Raw genomic sequence first — 21,524 nt, 5'->3', positions numbered from 1 at the left:
ACGGGGTACGGATGATGAATACATACCGTACCCGCGCTCATCGTGAGCGCTAGAAGCCGCGCGCTTCAGGATGTCCCTTGGCAGCATACGCTTGCTGATCAAGTGGGCAAACCTCACACGAAGATCACGCTGGTCCAGGATGTGGGACAGCTGCTGATCTTCATGGAGTTCCCATAACTCCGTGGGCGAGTACTTGAGAGTCTCCACCCACGCCCAGAACATGTCCTCACAAGAACTCCATGTGGGACAGTTCTCGGGCATAACCCAGGGGTATCCCCAAACAGGATAGAGACCACCCCGGGTCTCGGGCTTCTTACGACAAGTCGTGAAGTCCTTAAGGGGAATGCGGTGTGGCGCGAGAAGCACACACCGAGCAGCCTCCACGTTGTCGACGAACAACTGTTCTTTCTGAACAAGGGCTCGTTCATAGATGCCCCTAGAAGTGTGGCCGCCCACAAGGCCACGAGGAGCGACGAGAAGCTCTAAGAAGAGGTCAGCCCCAGAGCTCTCCTCGGGAGGCCAATACCCTCTTGAGTTGATGGCAGCTCCCTGGCTGACGGGTGCCGCCACCGAACCCCCACGCACACGCTGGGCAGCTTGGAAATCCTCCTGCTGCTGGTCGAGGTCATTCGAGACCTCCCGGGGCTCAACAATGGCACCCTCCTCTTCCTCTTCTTCCTCCTTCTCCTCCTCTTCATCCGAGGAGCCGAAGAGACTCTGATAGGAGCGTCGAGTCTCCTTCTCCTCGCGGAGTGGAGACTTAGAGGCGGTACGCTTCTTTGAGGGCTTGGCGCCTTCGGCTTTAGAGGCCTTAGCGCGCGCAAGACCCTCGGCAAGCGAGAGACGTTTGCGAGGACTCCCTTCCTCATCGCCACCGGCTTTGGGAGTGCCCTTAGCCTTAACGGCCGGACTCTCAGAGCGCACAGAGGTCCTGGGACTGTGATCACCGTGATCACTAGGGGACGACTGCACGCTGTCTTCTTTGTGCTCACTGGGCACTGGGCTGTGCCCTCCCACAGAGCCCGCAGGAGCATCATGAGTGCTCTCGGACTCGGCATCGTCCTCACTGCCCGAGTTGAACTCACGTTCTACGAACCGAGGGTTCGGACGATTGTCTGAAGACGAGGGCGACGGACTGCGGCGCCTGCTTGCGCGCTTGTCCGCAGCCGCGTCACCCGAGGATCCGATAGCCTCGGAGGCCACCTGAGTAGCCTCCTTAAGTGCAGAGCCTTTGCCGTGAGGCTTAGTGCTCTTGGCCTGCGCCTTACCGGCTGCAGCCTTGGAGCGTGTCTTAGCACCGCTCTTAGCAGTGCCACGAGGCATGTTAACGGTCGAAGTGGAGACCTTGACGAAGAGCGCACAGGTTGCTGCTCGAGGCTCTAACTGTAAAGTGAGCCTCCGCCGCGCTCGCGCGGCCGAGTCGATGGTTTTCGACTTTGAGAATGAGAGTTTGTGACGAACATCTCTTCATTCTGATTGGTCGGTAAACCGAACCTAAGTGGGGGAGGATGTAACGGGGTACGTAGCACTAAGTGTACCCTGGTTACATGAAGTGTGACACTTCACACTTCAGGAGTATGACATGTCATACTCCGGGATATTTGGTACAAGGTACCAAGGTCATTCAAAACCAACCATTGGTTAAATGACATTGCATTTCTATAGGTAACTGATAGTTTGTATTAACCACAAACTTAACCTACCTATAAATATACTCAGTTTACAATCTACCTTATTTAGGTCACTTCGCTCTCTTTAATTAAAGAGGGAACCTGTGAACTGCCGTTCACTGAGAGTTTGTATACTCTCGGAAGATAACTTCCTCTAGCGCAAGGTGATGTGTGACCCCGTCACAAGCTAGGCGTCTAGCCCTGACAACACAGAGTAACGAGGACGGGTTTTATGAGGTGAATCGACTCGTTCGACTTTTTCTCAAGCGACCGGGACAGCCACTACAATGGAAAATAGTGGGCAATTTCAACGTTGCTCCCAACCAAACAGCCGAATCCAGCTCGGTCATTGGCGACGTCATTGCTGTACGGCTCTCAGACGGAGTGTACAAATGGTCGGTGCGTTTTGACGACGGTAGTGTTCAGGATTATGAAGCTGAACAGCTAGCCACAGCTGTCAACCGAGCCCACAACCTACACATTCGTGTTACAAACTAGGCAAAAGTGGCGAAATGATTCATGTGGCAACCATACATTTGAAGATTAGAGGCTAGATGCATCGAGCGCTTCGGGTGCTGAGAACTAGGGACCTGCTAACAATTTAATCTACCTTTCGATTCGAGTATGTTAAGGTCACAACCACATTCAAAAGATGCGTGCAGCTTCAATAGTACTGATGCATACCACTGGATACATACAATGTCTCTAGAAGTTGCGTTATGGAAGTACTTTTTTATTTTATATGTGAGGCTTTTTACTTGTCGTCAAAGCATAGGTAATAACGTAAAAATTAGTTTCATCAACGTATAATAAAAAATAATGAAGATATTAATTATATTGTGTCTCCTTCAACATGTAACACTGCAACTCGTAGTTGGTGTCCGTATATCACGCCTGCACCTTCCACAAAAACTATCAAAATGGTTATTCTTTATGCGGGTACTCAGAAACGAGAACAACTAACAGCTGAACAATACTGACAACAGGCCAGTAGGGATCACAGGTACTTAACAGGTGAACAGTGCTACACCTTTTCAACTTCAAAATGGCGACAGGTAAAATCAAAGTGACAAAACGTAAGTTCAAAGTGACATCGAACATAGGAGCCAGCAAAGCCAAACTTGATATTGTCTTTATTCTTGATATTGTCTTTATTCTCCTACAGGCATATCTTTCATCTGGATCGCACGCGCATGGAACTTCATGGTGTGCAACGAGCACTTGTAGCAAAGTTCTGGGGTGATAGCTTCGAGTACGAGGAGGTCTGCAGCCAGCTTTAGGTAGCTTTCACGGTGCGCCTTGATGGTGAGGTGCGGTGGGACGCGTAGAATAGCTTGACGATGGCGCGACATCGCGCCATCTTGGCCTTCGTGAGCTGCACGGAGAACCCGTCGAACGGTAGCGTCGTCGTACAGCATTGCTGTGTGGGTAGGAAGCACAGTGAGAACTGCTAAATGAATGAAAGGCAGTGCGGCCACAAACTGCAGCAACAGTGTCCACTGATTCCATCGACGCCGTACAGCCAGCCAGCGTCCACCAAAATTGGCGGGAGTAGTTGCCGCCACTTTTTGCCTCTTTCATCTAATGAACTCCAAACGTAAATACTCCCATAAATATTAAGTGTCAGTGTCATGTCACTTTGAACTTACGTTTTGTCACTTTGATTTTACCTGTCGCCATTTTGAAGTTGAAAAGGTGTAGAACAACAGATTATAATTAGCACCCTTCTCTACCTGCGTGAAGCAATTCAGTATAAAATCTGATGGGTGGTGCTCGGCTGCCATTGCAGCCCCAGAAGACAATGCCAAGGATTTATTCATGAAATCTCCCTAATTCGTGCCGAAGTATCGCTCAGGACCGTATGTACCATCTAGTTGTGACAAATCCGGGCGGTGTTCGGCTCTGCCGATGTGGGAGGAAGCCGCGGTGGTATGCATCATGCAGCTGAACGCGAACGCGAAGCCAAAACCAGTCCATTGCCGAATCCTGGTTAAGGAAGGTGAGCTCGACATGGGTACCCAAACATCCTATCTCCGAGAGAATTGCCAGATCCCCGCTACCAGTCGCTCAATTGTTTACCATACTGCTGCTGCGTGTAATTCGATAAAGATTGCCACTATACCAGATTAATTTAATAGATCACACTCGATCTTTTCTTAGATAAATTATGCTTGCAGTTTCCGGTGGTATTATCAGAGCGCAGTCGGCATTTAGCATGCTTACTGTATCACGATAATCGAAAAACAAAGTATGAAGCAAAGCGTTGATCTCAACAGTGCGCGTGGATCCCGCTTCTGTAAACCTTGACAGAGCTACCTTTAAAATCCCGTTGAGCAGAAAGCGTCTGATTTTAGGGGCAGATGGGCAAGATACGTCTGCCTTGGAATTCAGACTTTAATGTATCTCACTGCAAAGGAATTCCAGATAACCTAAGAGGAAGGAAGATCAAATGGTTAAATATAAACATTTTGGACTTATCAGAAGCTAGGCGCGACGGATCTCGCGATATTGATAATGATTAGATGAGGGCTTGGTCGTCTTCTTTCTTATCAGAGCTACTGCAGATGTTTGCAAAGAATAAACCGAAGAATACGTGCAATTTAGCCTTGAATACGTGCTCCCGTGCCCGTAGGACCCGTGCTGCGACTACGTCTATGTCTTCACCTAGTAGTTCACACAACTAGCTGTGAACATGACGCAGAACGTAACGTCGTGCTACACAGAGTCAAGCTGAAAGCAGCATTCTGCTTCAACCAGAGAAACGTGCTTTGAAAGTAGTTTGAATAATGAGCCTTGAACACGATAAAGTAGGCTCCAATAGTAGTGCAATTAGTCGTCATGAAATCCGCTCTTCTTCGTACGCGTAGTTGTAATTGCTGCTGCACGTGCTGACGTTTTCAACGGTGAAAGTCTCCTCATTCTGGAGAGCGCTCTTCTTTCTTAGACGAGCCTCAAGCATAAAATCTCCGCACGCACGCTAAAGCTGCTCAACCCAAATGAGCACGTTGCAGCAAATATCGGTGAGGAATCTGGTGGTAAAAAGCTACACACATTCAAACACTTGCGTCTAAGGACACAGAAACACAAAATAAAAATAAATTTATCGCGGTGATATCTACATGCTAGCCAGAGAAAAACAAATCGACAAGGGTTACTTTAAGACCCCAGAGTCCTGGGAGAGTCTTTTCTTGCGGAAAATTCGGGTCGTTGTAGTTAGGAATAGGACGAGAGCGACGATCAACAGTGTCGTCTATACTGTCGACGGGCAGATCCCCACCTTCGTATATGTGCACGCTAGCACCACCAACTTATTGCATGGTCACGTCTTCGGCTCGATTATCTGGGCCATCGCTCAATGTTAAGCTCGCCGAAGAGGCACCAGCAATTGCTGTCGAGTGCGATTCATCTCATAGTTGTTCAAAAAGCAAGCACCAGTATGAAATAACGCTATCAGGGGGCGTAGCTGACGCATCCATTGGGAGGCTGTCATCATTAGAGCTGTCACTTGCTGTGACGACATCAGTGGGTCCCGTTGCAACAAAACGCTGCTGGTGCGTTGTATCGCACCCTGAAAAGTCCAATCTTTGCGTAGGATCAAAACTGCCAGGTTCAAAACGACTTCGAGTACTAGTATTCAATACACCACTCGTAGTGGCAGGCGGCTGTCGTTAAACACCACGTGGCTGGTTCCGAGTAAAAGGTGGGATACTCAACGACAATGGCAGACGAGAAATGACAGTCTGATGCAATGGTGTAGCATAAGAATTTCCGTTGTTGGTCCGGAATGGGCGCTCAGCTGCGTTGATAATACGACCGACGTATTTATTGCCCTCGCTATCTTCATCCGTCACTTCATCATCAGAGTCTGAGCCGGTATCCTTCTCCTCACGATATTTTTCTCGGACAGCTTGCCGCATCATTGCGGCCTTATTAGCTTTATCCGCTTTCAGGCAATTACGTGTCGGCGTGTGAATCCGTCCGACCTCGCTGAAATAGCGCTCACATGTTGCTGTATTTGCAGCAATTGACAGTACCGCAATGGCAAGATCCGGCAGGTTGGATTTGGGCTTCATATTTCTTGCGTAACTCCAATATCTTACGACGTCCTCGAACTCCTCAGGTCTCAACGGCCTCTTATCTCTTTTAAGGTAAAGTTCACCAGTGCACCACAGGTCCATGTGATCACGAAGTGTTCCAACATCACGTTCAGGAAAAAAACGCTGAAAGTAAAATACTGCGAAGTCACAGGCTGCATTGAGGGAAGATATATCGGTGTACGGCAGTGCCTTGGCTGTTTCTACGTGAAAAGGGTGAAGAAACACCGCCAGCATGTACAACGGCTGTTCGCAGGCTTTCCAACGGTCTTCCACGAGATTGACAAGTGCGTTTGCATAACGATCAGCAAAAAAACCGTCGAAGATGTCGCGATAACACAAGACGACGTCCACCAAGGTGTTCTCATCGCGTTGGAGGATATAGGACGCGTTGCAAAGCGGCCTGATTGTTTTTTCTGCCTCTTCGAGAGACGTCCAGAATGTTTCGAGACCGAACACTTTAACGGCGCTGGGAAGATCTTTATACGTGTGATACCGTATTTCGAATTGCTGCAGGGATGTCTTTACTCGGAGTAGCGAAGCAAAGCAGTCCTGGATGGAGTTCCAACGTGTATCACAAAGTGTGAGCAGAGCAAGTGGCTTCTGGCCTCGCAGTTTGTAGGTAGTAATCATAACCTCTTCAAATCGTGGGAGTCACTTTGATGATGACCGATTTAGAGCCTTGACGGCCGCAGACGCTTGTCCTGCGATATCTTGAAATTCATGGATTTTTAGGACAGCCTTCACTAAATTGTTGATATCATGAGCAAAACACTTGCCGAAGTGTATAGTCGGCCAGCGCCAAGCCAAGATGCGCCGTGCACGCGCACATTGACCAGCATCATCAGTGATTACGGCTCCAACATTCCATCCATCATTAATCATTTCAATGAGGAGCGCTTCCATTTGTCGCGCGAGAGCGACTCCATCGTGCTCGGAACCGACAGGCTTTAGCCCCTTGATGACCAATTTTCCAAACAAAACGAGATGAACCCCCAGTAAGTGCAGTTTGGCGATATTTTGCCACACATCACTTAGAAAATTTATGCGCCCTCCGGTTTTCTTCTGAGTAGCGCGCAGCGCTTCATCGCTTTCCTCGGCGTTCTCGTTGGCATATTCGTCCAGGATACGACCACCAATTGTCCGGCGACGAGGAATTGACCCCACACATAGAGGATTCAGGAAGTAAAAAAGGCGTAGCGTTGCGGGATGTTCGACGTATGAATCAGGTAAGGCCAACAATACCTGAAACTCCAGCAAAAACCTCTCAAATTGCCGCTGCTGGGCAGGAGTATACGCTCGCCGATAAACATCTGCAGACGAGCTACTCGTGGGTAGACACGTATAGCGATCGGGGTCGACATTGTCTTCGTTTCGATATTCTCGGCCCTGCTCGCGGCGAGGCGTCTGGTTAGCTGGCGCTGACTGAAAGTTTGAATGTGAAGTATTTGCGTGCGGCGGCAGGGGAGGGCGCTCTTGTAGGCGAGGTGTTTCAGGACGGGAAATGCGGACTTGGCCGTGTCGGGAAAGCGTTGGTGGCGGTGACAAAGATGGTGGGGGCCCTCGCAAAACGTTAGCAGGTTAATCTTCTTCCTCAACAATATTGTGTTCCCTCAGAAGGTGTCTCGTGAAATTTTCCTTCCGCCCGACAAGAGCATCAGGCAAAGGCTCTCGACTTGACGGGCTTTGGAGCTGATGTGCCTGCGCTCGCGCTTGATGAGCACGCAGACAATGCTTGCAGCGGGTCCAATAGTGGATCGAGTTTGCCCTTCGAGCTCCTACCTTCACGAAATGCTTACGAGCAGCTCTTGGTGGCCGGCCCATGAGTGATATGATTTAGCATAGAAGCTAATAACGGTTAATAGGGATAAAGTACAACACTGAATGTGTCCTTACGTTTAGATGGCTCTGTGGACTGCTGAAGAAAGAAGGTTCTCGTCGTTGGAGTCAATTTGGGAACTGAGGACTTTGATCTAATTCCCCACGTCGAGCAGGAGCAAATAGTCGACGTGAAACTAGTCTAGTGACACTGTAGCCAGCTCCTTCGCGGCGAGTGTTAGCTCAACACTGTTGAGACTCAGCCTGAGGAATCATCAGCGGTCCTTGAGTGCTTCTATTGGGGTTGCTGCGGTATGCTGAGTAGACCCTGAATTCAGTTTTGGTACACTGTGCCACGCGATTAGACGTTCCAATTTTCCATAATGACGTTTGTTCGTCGTATATACACTCAGGGAGGCGTTTTAACGCGTTTTTTACTTTGAACGTTTATACAGTCCTTGTCAGCACTGCTGCTACGTACTTAAAGTAGTACCTCATGTAGTACATGTAAATAATTTCTTCAACACGCGAACGATGAGTATGATAGGTGTCTAGTCGGAAAGAACGGCATTTCCTTACATTGGTAGCGTTGAACATGTATGTTTCCCGAAATGCTCAGGTGGGTTTAATGGCGATGGTTAAAATGAGAAGCTTTGTCCGCTGATGATTCGACAAGTGTAGGTTGAGGTGATGGTCTCGTCTACATTTCTGTCTTTTGTGTATTTTCAATATCCAACTTTACAATTCTATTTGTAAAAATACTACATGAGCTGAAGTATCAATGACTGCTGCCACAAAATCCAGAATCATGTATCCACCTCTCTGCGGACCAGAGGAAGCCACACTCCTCTGGTGGTGATTCCATTCCAGAATTATCCTCGATTTGCGCACTCTTCGACCCTATAGCCATGTCCTCGTCCCCCGTTAAGACCACCCACACACAGACGACTGTCACGAAGACGCACGTGCACTCGCAGGAGCCTAGCAGCGCCGGCGAGACGACCAAGAAGACGGTGACCACAACCACCAACAAGACGTACGTGTTCACGTCCGAGTCGGGCGAGGAGATCATTCTGGACCTTAAAAACGCGGCCACCACGCGTCCGCACGCTCGCAAGGTGAAAGGATCCATTGTTACCTCCGACTTCGCACAGAGCTCGTCCACCTTCGTGTTCGAGTACTCGTCGGAGGGCGCTGGGGCTTCAGAGCCCACCGAGATTTTCGTTCCGTACATCCACTTCCCCGGTGGTTACCGCGTGACGGCGTCGGACGGTCACTGCGCCATCGAAAAGCACGAGGGCTACGATATCATCAAGCACGAGCACGACAATCATGCGCACAAGCACCGCGTCGTGGTGGAGAAGACCAAGACGGTAGCTGCCAAGAGCTCGCGATTCGCCTGGGTGGGACACAGCAACATTCCCGTGTACGTGGCGTTGGGCATCGCTGTTGCCACGCCCTACCTGACGTGGTAAGCTCGCAGAAGAGTGTCATATTTCCTCACATAAACAAATTCTTCCGCTGGAATTTTCACTCTGTCGATAAAGCTGATGCGACCAATACAATACAAATTGATTCCTGTTACATGTACATTTGAGACCAAAAAAGAGTCCAGAGTTTAGTGAGGACTTGTGAAGCGTCGCCTTGGCCACGCGATCGTGCTGCACATTGACGTGACGAGTCAATGAGTCAGATGCTGAAGTGGGTGAATCAACAGGAAAAGGCAGTCACGCGTGAGCTTTTCGACGGTCAAATCCGCCGACGAGTGGTGCTGGTCTCTGTACAGTCATCAAGGTAACGTGGAGATGGAATGTCAACGCCATCAAATCCGCGTGGATGATTCGCGTTTCAACTTCTGCGTGTGCGTGCGTACAGTATCCACCCTCGTCGCGGTCTCCGCATTTTTCATTTTGCGCTCAAGAGCTCAAGACCCGAAAGACCAAAGATGTCTCTGACGCAGACGAAGCCTGCTCCTGAGCCTGAGGCTCGCGAAACGACGATCTTGGGCATGAAGGACGGACATTTCGTGGACCAACATGGTCGTGTCACACTATTGCGTGGTGTGAATCTCGGTGGCTCGTCCAAGCTGCCATTCGGCTACGGACACACCGACGATCAGGACATGAGCGACTTCTTCGATGGCGCCGCCTCCGTGTCGTTTATTGGTCGCCCATTCCCTCTAGAGGAGGCGGACTTGCACTTGTCACGTCTGCAGCGTTGGGGACTCACGTTCCTGCGCTTCATTGTGACGTGGGAGGCCATCGAGCACGCCGGACCAGGCCAGATCGACCACAAATACCTCAAATACATTCGTGCAGTTGTGGAGAAGGCTGCAGACTACAACATGCAAGTGTACATTGACCCGCACCAAGACGTCTGGTCCCGCTGGACGGGAGGTGACGGAGCCCCCATGTGGACACTGGAGTGCGTCGGCTTTGAGCCTCGCAACTTCGAGCCCACCAAGGCAGCTTTGTGTCTCGAGACGTGCGGACTACCAGCCTCCAAGTTCCCAAAGATGATCTGGCCGACAAACTACGCAAAGTTGGCGTGTGCCACCATGTTCACGTTGTTTTGGGCTGGCAAGAAGTACGCACCCAAATGTTACGTGGACGATGTGCAGATCCAGGAGTTTCTACAGTCGCACTACTTGGACTCGCTGGCTGCATTGGCTGAAGCTCTCAAGGGCCTCCCCAATGTTGCTGGTTACGGTACAATGAACGAGCCGTCTAACGGGTGGATTGGAGCGAAGAACTTGGTGAGTTCTGGTGGTTTCCGGAACGGCCACGCTCCGTCGCCACTCTCAGCTATGGCACTGGGTGAGGGTATCGCTCAAGACGTTGAAGTATGGGGCGCTGGCATCATGGAGATGATGCGTGGAAAGCCCAAACGTGTCGAGCATGTCGATCCTAAGGGAGTTCGCGCCTGGAAAGATGGCGCGAGTTGCATCTGGGAGGAGCACGGAGTGTGGGGCGTGGATGCGCAGGGTCAACCCCAGATTTTGAAGCCTGACTACTTCGCCGGTGTCGATTTCGGTACAGAGTTCTTCCTCCCGTTCGCTAGGAGATTCACAAAACGCATCCAGAGCATTTCACCAAAGGCTATGATCTTCACAGAGATGCCTCCGACCGAGATTGGCGACCTGGTGTTCCCAGATATCTCGAAAGAGGATATCCCACTGTCGGTCAATGCAATGCATTGGTACGATCTGATTACGCTGTTCACAACTACGTGGCGCTCGTACTTCACGCTTGACTTTGCCACGGGTACGCCTGCGTTTGGCAATGCGGCGCTTCGTGCGTTGCACCAGAAGCAACTTGCAAACGTTGCAAGCTTCGGGCGCGAAAAAATGTCGAATGCTCCGACTCTTATCGGCGAGACGGGCATTCCTTACAACATGAACCACGCGCAAGCCTTCGAGACGGGAGACTTCTCCGCTCAAGTGGAAGCTTTAGACAACACTATCTTCAACCTCGAGTCGCAGTTGTTGTCCTTCACTCTGTGGAACTACACGGCCGATAACTCGCATAAGTTTGGTGACCTGTGGAACCTGGAGGACCTAAGTATCAGTAGTCCAGACACAGAGACACTTGTGCGTCGTCTGTCCGGGGTTCGTCGTCGTGATGACTCTGCACGTGGCCTTCGCGCGTTTGCTCGTCCTCATGGACGCAGAATTGCCGGGATCCCGAGCAAGTCGCAGTTTAACTTGAAGGCTGCTGAGTATGTATTGGAATACACGTCCAAGGACCCGGAGTCTAGTGCTGTCACGGAGATCTACGTGCCGTACGCTCACTACCCTGACGGTTACCGCGTGACTGCCTCGGATGGCCACTTCACGATCGACAAACACGAGGGATACGACGTGGTGAAGCACCTGCATGACGGTCATGCACACAAGCATCGCGTCGTGGTGCACCCTACTAAGCCTCTGGGCTCGGGCTACTCCAACTGGCCTGTTTACCTTGCTCTCGCCGCCGCTCTTGTGAGTCCATACCTCGAAGCTTACACGATGTAGGTCGGAGCTATGAAAAAGCAATAGCAACACGTTGTCATTCATCCATCCACCCTTTTTAGTTCTCATAATTCACAGTAACTCCCACTTCATAATTCATCATCTGTAAACCATTCCGTGTGTGTAAGAGCACCTGCAGCGTGTGGACGCTTCGGTGCTGCAGATTCTTCAATATCTTCCATCATTTCCACATCCTCTCCAAACCCGCCAAAAGCTCCGTCCTCTTCTTCATCCGTACTGGGTACACCCAGCACTTGATACGACCGACTCGAGCTCCCACTGGAGCTTCGGCGTCTAACGAACTCATATCCACCCGTAGGATCTGTCGGCTTCGCTTCCAACTGCGTCTCCACGTTAGTCTCACTCTTCTGCTCCGCCGCAGCCTGATCCAACTCCCTCATGTAGCGTCTGTGAGCCTGATACCATTGGCGCTTCTCCGCCATCGACAGCTTCTCGAATTCGTGTGGCGTCAACGACAAATATGCAGGTAAATCCTGCGTAAACGGCGTCTTCACCGCTGTCGGTGGTCTAAAAACCACCAGTTCGTTACCCTGCGGAGTCGTCGGCGTCGTAGACGTTGTCTGCGCTGCCACCGCTACATAGTGACGATACATTTTGTCCATGGGTCGATGACGCTCTGCTGCCCCTGCAGCGAAGAAGCTGCGTAGACCTCCAACATTTGCCGCGTCTCCATAGACCTTCAATCCTGTCTGTTCTCCCGTGACGTCCATCATTCCGTCGCTGTCACTGCCACTGCCACTGCCGTCCAAGGACGGGGATTTCTCGCGTCCGAGCTCGTCTAGCTCCACAATTCTGGAAACTTCTGCAGCTTCTTGATTGGTTTTCTCTCTCACCAGTCGACGTTCGCTCTTGGTCCTGCTCTTATTGCTGTCAACGCTCGTGGGTCGACCACGTTGACCCTGTAGACACAGCTCGTCTAGTTGCTCCGCCAGCGTCCGCTGCCTCTTCCTGGACGCCGGACTGCGACTCAAAGATGAGCGAAAAGTCGACGTGTGCAGTAAAGAAGGACCCGATCCAGCCCCGTGATGCTGAAAGTAGTTGTACGAGTTCTGGCGCATTGTACGCGAGTCCAATTCCTCGATTTCGATGGCTGCAGAGTCCTCGCGCCGGCGGCGGACCCCATGAGCGCGCGACATCCGTACAAAGATATCGCCTGCTGTACGTGGAGAGGAAGAGGAAGTGGGTTCTGACGATGCCACTACGCTGGGCTTTCCACTTGGGCGAGCTGTGCTTGCCATCGCGAGGATTGCTTGAATGTGATATTTTCTCAAAGCTTTTAAAAGTTTTGACAATTTTATCAAGGAGCTGTGATATTTCAAAGCCTAATTTTCATTTTAGTTTGGTGACAACAGCCAGTGGCTTCAGCTGCACATGGCTTGTCACAGCTGCGTGGCTAATCCATCACTACCGTATTCACACCGCACTGGTATGCTCAAGCTGATGGATGCTAACTTCTTCTCTCACCTCTTCGAATCGACATGACCTCAAGCGCTAGCAGCTGACCGCCTCTCTTCTTTCTCCTACAGCTCGAAAGCGCGCTGCGACGCTCTAAGCCGTCATGGATCTCTCGAGTATGCGCGTCAAGGAGCTGGCAGAGATCTGCCGCAAGTTCGGTGCGTCTTTGTATCAGTCCGCGGCACTTTAAAGTATATTACAAGTGGCTCACAGCTGTGAACAGGTCTACGCACGAGTGGACGCAAGGCGGAGCTGGTGGAGCGGATAAAATCCAACGCCACTTATCAGGCAGACGTGGCGGCAATGGCCAAAATGGGGATCAGCAATGGACACAGCGGCAGCCACAGCGGCACCAAAAGGGGGTCGAGCAACACTGTGGGTATATTACGGGAGTCTATAGCTTGAAGCAGCAATCTAACACGGCGTTTGCCATGGCCTGTACAGTACACGAGTAGCAACAAGAAGCCGAGAAACGAGAAAGCTGAAGAAGCTGCAATTGATGCCGCATTCGCTCGCTTCCAAGGTACGTACGTCCAATGGCTGATATGAAATTATTACTTTTTACTTAACTTTTTTATTATATATTTTTTCAGATCCGGAAGCGGAGGAGGCTTCAATTACCGACGATGGCATCCTGGCCTTGTGTGACGCACTGGAGATCGATGCTCAAGACCCAGTGATGTTGGCGCTGAGCTGTGCAATGGAGTCGGCGACCATGGGCGTCTATACGCGCTCCGAGTTCCACCGTGGGATGCACAAGTTGGACTGCCAGTCGATCGAAGTCCTGCGAGCGAAGCTCCCAGTTCTGCGGCATCAAATGCGAGATCGTGCCGAGTTTTCCACTATTTATTCGGTGTGTTACACTGTAAATCTTTTGTACGTGATTAAAAGGCTAATACCTACTGACACTTTGTATGGTCAGTTCACGTTTGGGTTCTCGAAGGATCCGACGCAGAAGAGCTTGGCGCTGGAATTGGCTGTCGGGCTCTGGGACCTCTTACTGCCTGGCCATTTCCCATGGCGCCGTCATTGGCTGCAATATGTTTGTGAGAACTCACGCAGCGTTGTGTCGAAGGATCTGTGGCTGCAGGTGCTGGACTTTGGCCACCAAATCAATCCAGATCTAAGCAACTACGACGAGAACGGAGCGTGGCCGGTGCTCCTGGATGACTTTGCTGCTCATATGCTCGACCTCATCACCAAAAAGGGACTACAAGCCGTGCAACAAGAAGAAGATTCCATGTCTAGCGAAGATGACAAGGCCGACGAGGCTGAGAACATGATCGTGGACGAATAATTTGTTCCGAAACTGTACGGCGTGAAGACGTAACAGCAGAGTTTACGTACATGTTTCTCTTTTCAATATTCGCCTTATATTGTTGTTAACACTGATGTCCCATCTCTCGACAGCTGCAGCTCATCTACGCTTGTACAGAGTAAGCAGCGGGACGGCAACAGCAGTGACGGCCAGAGCGATGTACAGCGGAGCGTTGGCGCGTCTTGGGTCCCCACCAACCAGGCGTACGAGGCGAGACAATGACACGGTGTTTGTGGGCTTTGACGTCGTGCGCGTACGTGACAATGTCGTAGTTCTCGTGCTTCTTGATGGTGCATTGGCCATCCGACGACGTCACTCGGTAGCCACCCGGGTAGCGTACATACGGCACGTAGATCTCGGTCGGAGCTGACGCTTTCGTGTTGCCCGACACGTACTCCAGCACATACTCGGCTGTAGCCATAGTGAACGTCGACTTGAGAGGCACGCCAGTGATCTTGCGAGCGTACGGACGAGCAAATCCCTTTAAGCCACGCGCAGGATCATCCCGACGTCGCGTGTGGCCTCCAGCAAGACGAATCGCCAGCGCTTCCGAGTCTGGACTGCTGATACTCAGGTCTTCCAGGTTCCACAGATCTCCAAACTCGTGCGAGTTGTCCGCCGTGTAGTTCCACAAAGTGTACGACAGCAACTGGGACTCGAGATTCGAGATGGTGTTGTCCATGGCCTCAATCTGCGCCGAGTAGTCTCCGCTGATGTACGCACGAGCGTCGTTCATGTTGTACGGGATGCCAGTCTCTCCGATCAACGTCGGAGCGTTGTTCATCTTGTTCCGACCAAAGCTGGCGACATGAGCGAGTTGTTGTTGGTGGACCTTGCGTAGAGACTTGTTACCGAATGCAGGTTTGCCACTGGCAAAGTCCACCGTGAAGTACGAACGCCACGTCGTAGTGAGGAGCGTGATGCTGTCGTACCAATGCATGGCATTCACTGCATTCGGGATGTCCTCGTTGCTTATTTGAGGGAATTCCGTGTCGCCAAAGTCCACGGGGGGCATCTCAACGAAGATCATGGCGTTTGCGAAGACTTGTTGCAGTCTTTTCGTGAATGTTTTGGCGAATGGCAAGTAAAAGTCCTTGCCAAAGTCAGCGTCGCTGAAGTAATCCGGTTTCAGCACTTGAGGCTTCCCTTCGGCGTCGAAATGCCACACGCCCGCCTCTTTCCACACACATCCGAAGCCTTCTTTCCACGCTCGCACACCATTTGGATCCACGATTTCCACTCGAGACGGTTTACCACGAATCATCGTCCTGATTCCCGCATTCCAGACGTCCACATCTTGCGCCACACCTTCGCCCAACGCCATCCCTTGCAACGCAGTGGGCGCGTATCCGTTCTGGATGATCCCCACAGATTTGTTGAGGTCCTTGACGCCGATAAACCCACTCGAAGGCTCGTTCATCGTGCCGAACCCCACAACATTCGTCAGGCCCTTCAAGGCTTCAGCCAGAGCCACGAGTGAATCCAAGTAGTACGACTGTAGATACTCCTGGATCTGCACACCGTCCACGTAACATTTGGGTGCGTATTTCTTACCGGCCCAGAAGAGCGTGAACATGGTGGCACACGCCAGTTTACCGTAGTTTGTCGGCCAGATCATCTTTGGGAACTTGGAGGCTGGTAGTCCGCACGTCTCGAGACACAAAGCTGCCTTGGTGGGCTCGAAGTTGCGAGGCTCAAAGCCGATGCATTCCAGCGTCCACATGGGGGCTCCGTCACCTCCCGTCCAGCGGGACCAGACGTCTTGGTGCGGGTCAATGTACACTTGCATGTTATAGTCTGCAGCCTTCTCCACAACTGCACGAATGTATTTGAGGTATTCGTGGTCGATCTGGCCTGGTCCGGCGTGCTCGATGGCCTCCCACGTCACGATGAAGCGCAGAAACGTGAGTCCCCAACGCTGCAGACGCGACAAGTGCAAGTCCGCCTCCTCTAGAGGGAATGGGCGACCAATAAACGACACGGAGGCGGCGCCATCGAAGAAGTCGCTCATGTCCTGATCGTCGGTGTGTCCGTAACTGAAAGGCAGCTTGGACGAGCCACCGAGATTCACACCACGCAACAGTGTGACACGGCCATGTTGGTCCACGAAATGTCCGTCCTTAATGGACAGCACGTCCTTCTCCTTTGGGGGTGACATTGCGCACGTCTACTGGTCTTTTCAAAAATAATGCTCTGATGAGCTCTATGGATACAAACTTCAAGAAAAGAAATACAAACCGTGAGGTAAAAAACGTGGGGCGGGGGTTTACTAAACCCCAATTTTAATGCGTGACTATTATAACGTTAGAATAATTGTGGTGACTAAAACGGCGAGAAGTGGATACACTCGAGTTGCGTCTGTGGATGCAACAAGTTAGTTCATCGATTTCTGTGAAGCAGTAAGGAGATGCTGCAGCTTACGTGAACAGAATGTGGTGGTGGTGAAGGCATGCTGGTTGTATGAGCAGGGACACATTTGGTCCAGACCTCCGACGCCGTCGTCTGTGCATTCTTTCTGGGCTTCGTCCATGGCGACGACACTCGCAGCGGTGCCAAGTAACATATACTGTCGATAACTCTGGAAGCAGCAGCCGAGTTCCGACACAATGTCGTCACAGAGCGAATAGGACGTTCCGGCTTCCTTTACCAGCTCGCCTAGCATTGGAACTGGCGTAAAAAAACCTAGTTAAAACTGCAGATACGTGGCCAAGCAACACTACATTTTGTGCTGACGTACTGCAATATTTCCCGTCGACATTGGTTTGGCAGGCGATTTGGTACGCGGCACCTTGGAGCTTCCCACTGGCCTCTTCGTCGGCGTCGTCACTCGCGTAGCAATCATTGTCCAGCATGATTTTGTACTTGGCGTTGAGGGCGTCGTAGCATGAATTGCCACATAGCGACTTCTGATCCTCATCGCTTCGAGCATCCATAACGTCAGCTTCGATCAGTTCTTTGCAGTCGTTTGCCACCAGAGTGTTGCCCGCCACGCCGTTGGTTTCCTGGTCTTTGTTGATCAGTAGATTCCGAATCTCCTCTTGTGTTCGAGCACATATCTCCGCGGTCTATTGGAAATTCGCAAAATCAGTAGCAAGGTTTTAGTGCCTACAACTGAGAATTCCAGCTTTGCGTTCGTACCGTGGCTGTGTCAAGGCCACCCGCCGCATACACTTCGTGGATCCACCGTCCTCCACTAAGCAACGTTGCGCCAATCCAGAGAAGAGCTCGCATTGTGCTTTAACGCCAATGACTATCAATTTTCCATTTGAAGATCGGAAAAAAGTTGCCAAGTCGGTTATTAATACCGTCGCCTAAATTCTGCTAAGTTGCCTTCGTCGAAAGGGAATTTCAACTTCAGCATGGACACGGCGCACCTCTACTACCAACCGTCATCATGTGTGCCAACTACGACGTCACGAATGGATCACAAGCAATCGGCCAGAGCTCAAACTCGCGCTCGTGTGACTCGACGTCATACTAACTTAACCGCCATACCGCCGTCGCCACGACACTTTGAAGCGCAGACAGGCCGTCAGAATGTTGATCCATCCGTGGAAATGTTTCGGTCGCTTCGTGTGCTGGAAGAAGTTGCCCAAGTGGAAAAGAACCACCACGCTGTCCTACACGGGCAAAGTTCACCATTGACACTAGAAGAAGCATTTCGCAAACTTCGACAAGCAATTTTAGTCATTGCACAAAGCGGAAAGGGCCCGGGTTTTGACGGCTTGGGAGCTCAGGAAATGCTTGCTGGGTTGCAAGCTGCTTGTTGGCAGCCATTCACACCAGCTGCTACAAATGGTGGAAGTGTCCAAGTGAACCAGCAACCAAAAATTCTTTACTCGCAACTTCTACGCGGCACCGAAGAAATGTTTCATGAAGAGGGAGCAGCATGCCAGGAGTTACGGAATCAGATTCGGCAAATTGAAGAGCGCAATAATGAGCTTCCAAAAATGATCCAAGAGTGCCAGGCAGCTGTTGCACATGCAATGAAATCGGCAGTAAACAGCAACATATCCTTAGAGCGGAAACTCAGTAGTGCCAGTATTGCAGCCGGAGCCAATGTTAGTGCAACAACTGCCAATATTCGTGAAGATATAGCCGAGACAGGGCGACGAAAAAGCTTACGTACTTGGGCATGCAACGACCTCCGCGCTGGTTTGAACGACCTCACCACACGCCACAGCGAACTAAAGCGGCAAATGTCTGTTGCAACTTCCGAAGCGAAAAGGGAAGAGCAGGCCAACAAACAACGAGTGAAGCGACTTGAAGATCTTCGAACATTATCAACTGCCTCGTCACTGCTTCCAGCGAGTCGAGTGGGCTCTAAAACATCCACGCAACAGCAGCTTGCACGGCTCACAATGGCGCTAGCGAGGCATCAAGTTCTTCAAGAAACGCACAGAGAACGTAAGGCCTTATTGCGAGCTCGAACAGAAGCTATCTTTGACGTACGGAATCAATTACGTGGGCTGAATAATCAACGTGTCACGGTGGAGAAAGAATTGAACGATCTCGAAGAAGAAGCAGCAAACATGAAACGTGCCTTCACTCCTCGTCCAGAGTGGAGTGAGTTGCACGATGCCACAGTTGTCACTACTGCCGTGGATCGAGTTGACTTATCGGCACGAATACGCATGGGGGCAACTCGTAACAAATTATCAGGTGCCAAAGGCGCGGATCTGGATGAAGATCGAGCAAGTGAGCAGCGGATAATGCAAATCCTGGCGAGCAACTGGAGAACAGTGGAGAAGGTTGGGGCCATGGCAACAGAACTGGCAAAAATCCGATCACGTGATCACGCGGGTGACACAATTTTGGCGGAGCAGAAAAAACTCAAGCATTTGCATAAAGAGATTGCACGTTTGATGCAACAATTGGAAGCTGTTAAGGCTCAATCTGCAACCTAGAAGAAGAAAACTCAATATTTACGACTGGCTAAACTACCAAGAAAAAATAACGCTCACGAGTGGGGAAACTCACACAGCAACATGGTCTGCAGTGCGTAGCTGGAACAATGAAGCTACAAGGACCATGAACATGTTTCACAGGAAATTCACCGTCGGGTTGTACGCCAAGTGGGGGAGCGAGGACGCGTCGTCCCAGCCAAAGATGCCAGGATCTGTTGTCATTGCCAATTCTTCGGCCAGATCATGATCTGCCCACTCCGAGTAGTCACATGACGGCTCGTGCTTGGATTCTTCGTCCATGGACCAGCAGCTCGGCGCTCCAAAGTCAATAATCAGTCTGGAAGATCGACGCTCAATGGATAATCCAGCCATTGAAGGTTGTTGGTCGCTCAAATGCAAAGAAACTTGCACTGCGTCTTCACACAAAGTGTATCGAGTCTCTCCGACGTGATTGACAGTCTGGAAATCCGTCCACTGCGTTACCGTGCGGCCACGATCCAAATTGGCCAGCCAGTCCCCCATATTCACTGTTTCACTGCAGTACGAAGTCGGCAGAGCCGTCACTACTGTACTGTCAGGGATTGGAGCTGGTTCCAGGGGCAGAATCTCCACTGGCTCCAGCATCTCCACCTGTGGTGCATCCTCACGCTCTAGGTGGTCCACAGCTGCCTGTACCGGTCGAATCGTTGACGTTTTCTCGACTTGCTGTCTCTTGGTGCTCTGCACGTGCGTCTCGACCTCATCCAGTGGCTCAATGTGACGTTTCCTCTTGTATTCCTTGAGATTCGGTCTCTTTGCCAGCTTGGGCATGGGTACAAGACTCACAGCTCTGTCGTACCAGTTCTGGAAACTCGTGGCGTCCTCTTTGGCTCTGTTGCTGCGTCGGTCGTACTCGTCCCGGGCCCAAGCCTTGATGAAGGCGTGTCGAAGCGTCGAAACCTCTTGACAGAGCTTGTCGTACTCTTTTTGCGTCATTTGGGTGTTGCGACGCACGTATTTGGTCTTCCCCACGAACTTGTGGCCGTGCATTTGCTTCTTGGAGATGCGCATGGGGCAACAGTCGAGCATGAGCGCCAGGAACGAACGCAACGACATCTTGTGCTCGATGTCGACCAGTAACCCGTTCTCGAAGAGCCAGATGAGCTTGGCCAAGTACGCGTCCTCCTCTAAGCTCCATTTGCCGAACCGAACAGGCACGTTGCGGTCTTGTGCGCTCTGCAAGAAGGTCAAGACACGGTCAGTTGAGAGCTCGTCGTGGGTCGGTGAGAGGCTGGGAGGGCTCACAGCGCTGGAGGCGGAAGGAGTGCTGAAGCCCAGCGACCGCTTGCTGGGCGGCGTGCTGGAGCTCCGCGTGCGGTATCGGCTGGTGCTGCTGCGTGAGGACTGGCGACGCTCGGCCATTTGCACCACGAGTGCAAATTGAAAAGTGACGGACGGAGGGCGGACGGAGATAATGGACCTGTCGCTTTCAAGTTGCGTGGCGAGCCCAGATAGACGGTTTGGAGGCTGTGGATTTTGTGGCGGGGTGAATGGAGGCGCTGCTTGTGGGGGGCGCTGGGGCGGCTGAGAATGCAGCTGAGAAAGGGGAATCAGTGTCGTGCCAAGAGTGATGAAGACGCATGAAGGTGCTGGATGGAGACGCTGGGCTGTGATAGTGCTGGCTGCATGTTGCTGGCGTGTCGATTGGATATGCGGGTCAATCGGATGTGTAACGGTTACGACCACTTCAACGTAATAATCGGACGGTAAGATACGCTTGACAACCAATCAAAATAAAGTTGAAGCAAAAAAGCGTTGAAGCATTTGATAATAAATTGCATTAATCGCAGCATTGCACTAATACTACATGTAGTAATGAAATTTACATAAGATGGGACTGCTCACATTTCAACTTCTGTGTTGAAGACCGTTCTCCCCGCAAGTATGCGTAGCTATTAAGCGAGACGAGATCCAGCAGAGAAAGGAAACATGTGGCCCAGTCACTTTCGTGATATGTTTTTCTTGGTGCTGCCAGCTCGCCGATACGAAATTACTGCGTCATTCTCGACTCGAAAAATGACCAACGAGCCGGGTCGACGAGGCCAGCGCAACTTCATCTTCTATCTGTAATTTCGATTGCAGTATAGTGCATGACGAATAGCGTGTCGTCGTGCGACACGTTTCCCTTCGCTTTTCACGCCCGAACGGAAGTTGAAGTGCTTATGTCCTTTCGCGCTACGACCTTTTCGTACC

The 21,524-nt window shown here is 51.2% G+C and overlaps 8 protein-coding genes across 8 annotated transcripts; 5 read left to right on the top strand and 3 right to left on the bottom strand.

Moving 5' to 3' along the window:
• Positions 1-4,362: 4,362 nt before the first annotated feature.
• Positions 4,363-6,718, top strand: PITG_01965 (uncharacterized protein; the record flags this gene model as incomplete). The annotated part of the gene is made up of 5 exons (XM_002908508.1): positions 4,363-4,374; positions 4,615-4,690; positions 5,167-5,221; positions 5,791-6,051; positions 6,556-6,718. The coding sequence occupies 5 exons, from the start codon at positions 4,363-4,365 to the stop codon at positions 6,716-6,718; spliced, it is 567 nt and encodes a 188-aa protein (XP_002908554.1).
• A 1,772-nt stretch (positions 6,719-8,490) lies between these two features.
• PITG_01964 (uncharacterized protein) lies at positions 8,491-9,166 on the top strand (the record flags this gene model as incomplete). Its single annotated transcript, XM_002908507.1, has 2 exons — positions 8,491-8,532; positions 8,593-9,166. The coding sequence occupies 2 exons, from the start codon at positions 8,491-8,493 to the stop codon at positions 9,055-9,057; spliced, it is 507 nt and encodes a 168-aa protein (XP_002908553.1).
• A 334-nt stretch (positions 9,167-9,500) lies between these two features.
• On the top strand, positions 9,501-11,594 carry PITG_01963 (uncharacterized protein; the record flags this gene model as incomplete). The annotated part of the gene is made up of 1 exon (XM_002908506.1): positions 9,501-11,594. One exon carries the CDS (start codon positions 9,591-9,593, stop codon positions 11,592-11,594), a length of 2,004 nt encoding a protein of 667 aa, XP_002908552.1.
• Positions 11,595-11,680: 86 nt separating this feature from the next.
• Positions 11,681-12,748, bottom strand: PITG_01962 (uncharacterized protein; the record flags this gene model as incomplete). Its single annotated transcript, XM_002908505.1, has 3 exons — positions 11,681-12,142; positions 12,191-12,411; positions 12,511-12,748. 3 exons carry the CDS (start codon positions 12,746-12,748, stop codon positions 11,681-11,683), a joined length of 921 nt encoding a protein of 306 aa, XP_002908551.1.
• Positions 12,749-13,137: 389 nt separating this feature from the next.
• On the top strand, positions 13,138-14,237 carry PITG_01961 (DCN1-like protein; the record flags this gene model as incomplete). The annotated part of the gene is made up of 6 exons (XM_002908504.1): positions 13,138-13,225; positions 13,291-13,442; positions 13,512-13,590; positions 13,661-13,920; positions 13,990-14,113; positions 14,158-14,237. The coding sequence occupies 6 exons, from the start codon at positions 13,171-13,173 to the stop codon at positions 14,235-14,237; spliced, it is 750 nt and encodes a 249-aa protein (XP_002908550.1).
• A 247-nt stretch (positions 14,238-14,484) lies between these two features.
• Positions 14,485-16,564, bottom strand: PITG_01960 (uncharacterized protein; the record flags this gene model as incomplete). The annotated part of the gene is made up of 2 exons (XM_002908503.1): positions 14,485-14,566; positions 14,643-16,564. The coding sequence occupies 2 exons, from the start codon at positions 16,541-16,543 to the stop codon at positions 14,485-14,487; spliced, it is 1,983 nt and encodes a 660-aa protein (XP_002908549.1).
• Positions 16,565-18,125: 1,561 nt separating this feature from the next.
• On the top strand, positions 18,126-19,292 carry PITG_01959 (uncharacterized protein; the record flags this gene model as incomplete). The annotated part of the gene is made up of 2 exons (XM_002908502.1): positions 18,126-18,383; positions 18,489-19,292. 2 exons carry the CDS (start codon positions 18,126-18,128, stop codon positions 19,290-19,292), a joined length of 1,062 nt encoding a protein of 353 aa, XP_002908548.1.
• A 135-nt stretch (positions 19,293-19,427) lies between these two features.
• On the bottom strand, positions 19,428-20,693 carry PITG_01958 (uncharacterized protein; the record flags this gene model as incomplete). Its single annotated transcript, XM_002908501.1, has 1 exon — positions 19,428-20,693. The coding sequence occupies one exon, from the start codon at positions 20,691-20,693 to the stop codon at positions 19,428-19,430; it is 1,266 nt and encodes a 421-aa protein (XP_002908547.1).
• Positions 20,694-21,524: the final 831 nt, after the last annotated feature.

The sequence above is a fragment of the Phytophthora infestans genome, genomic scaffold (assembly GCF_000142945.1).
Source record: "Phytophthora infestans T30-4 supercont1.2 genomic scaffold, whole genome shotgun sequence".
Taxonomy (NCBI): domain Eukaryota; phylum Oomycota; class Peronosporomycetes; order Peronosporales; family Peronosporaceae; genus Phytophthora; species Phytophthora infestans.
This window is presented reverse-complemented; position numbering and strand designations above follow the sequence as displayed.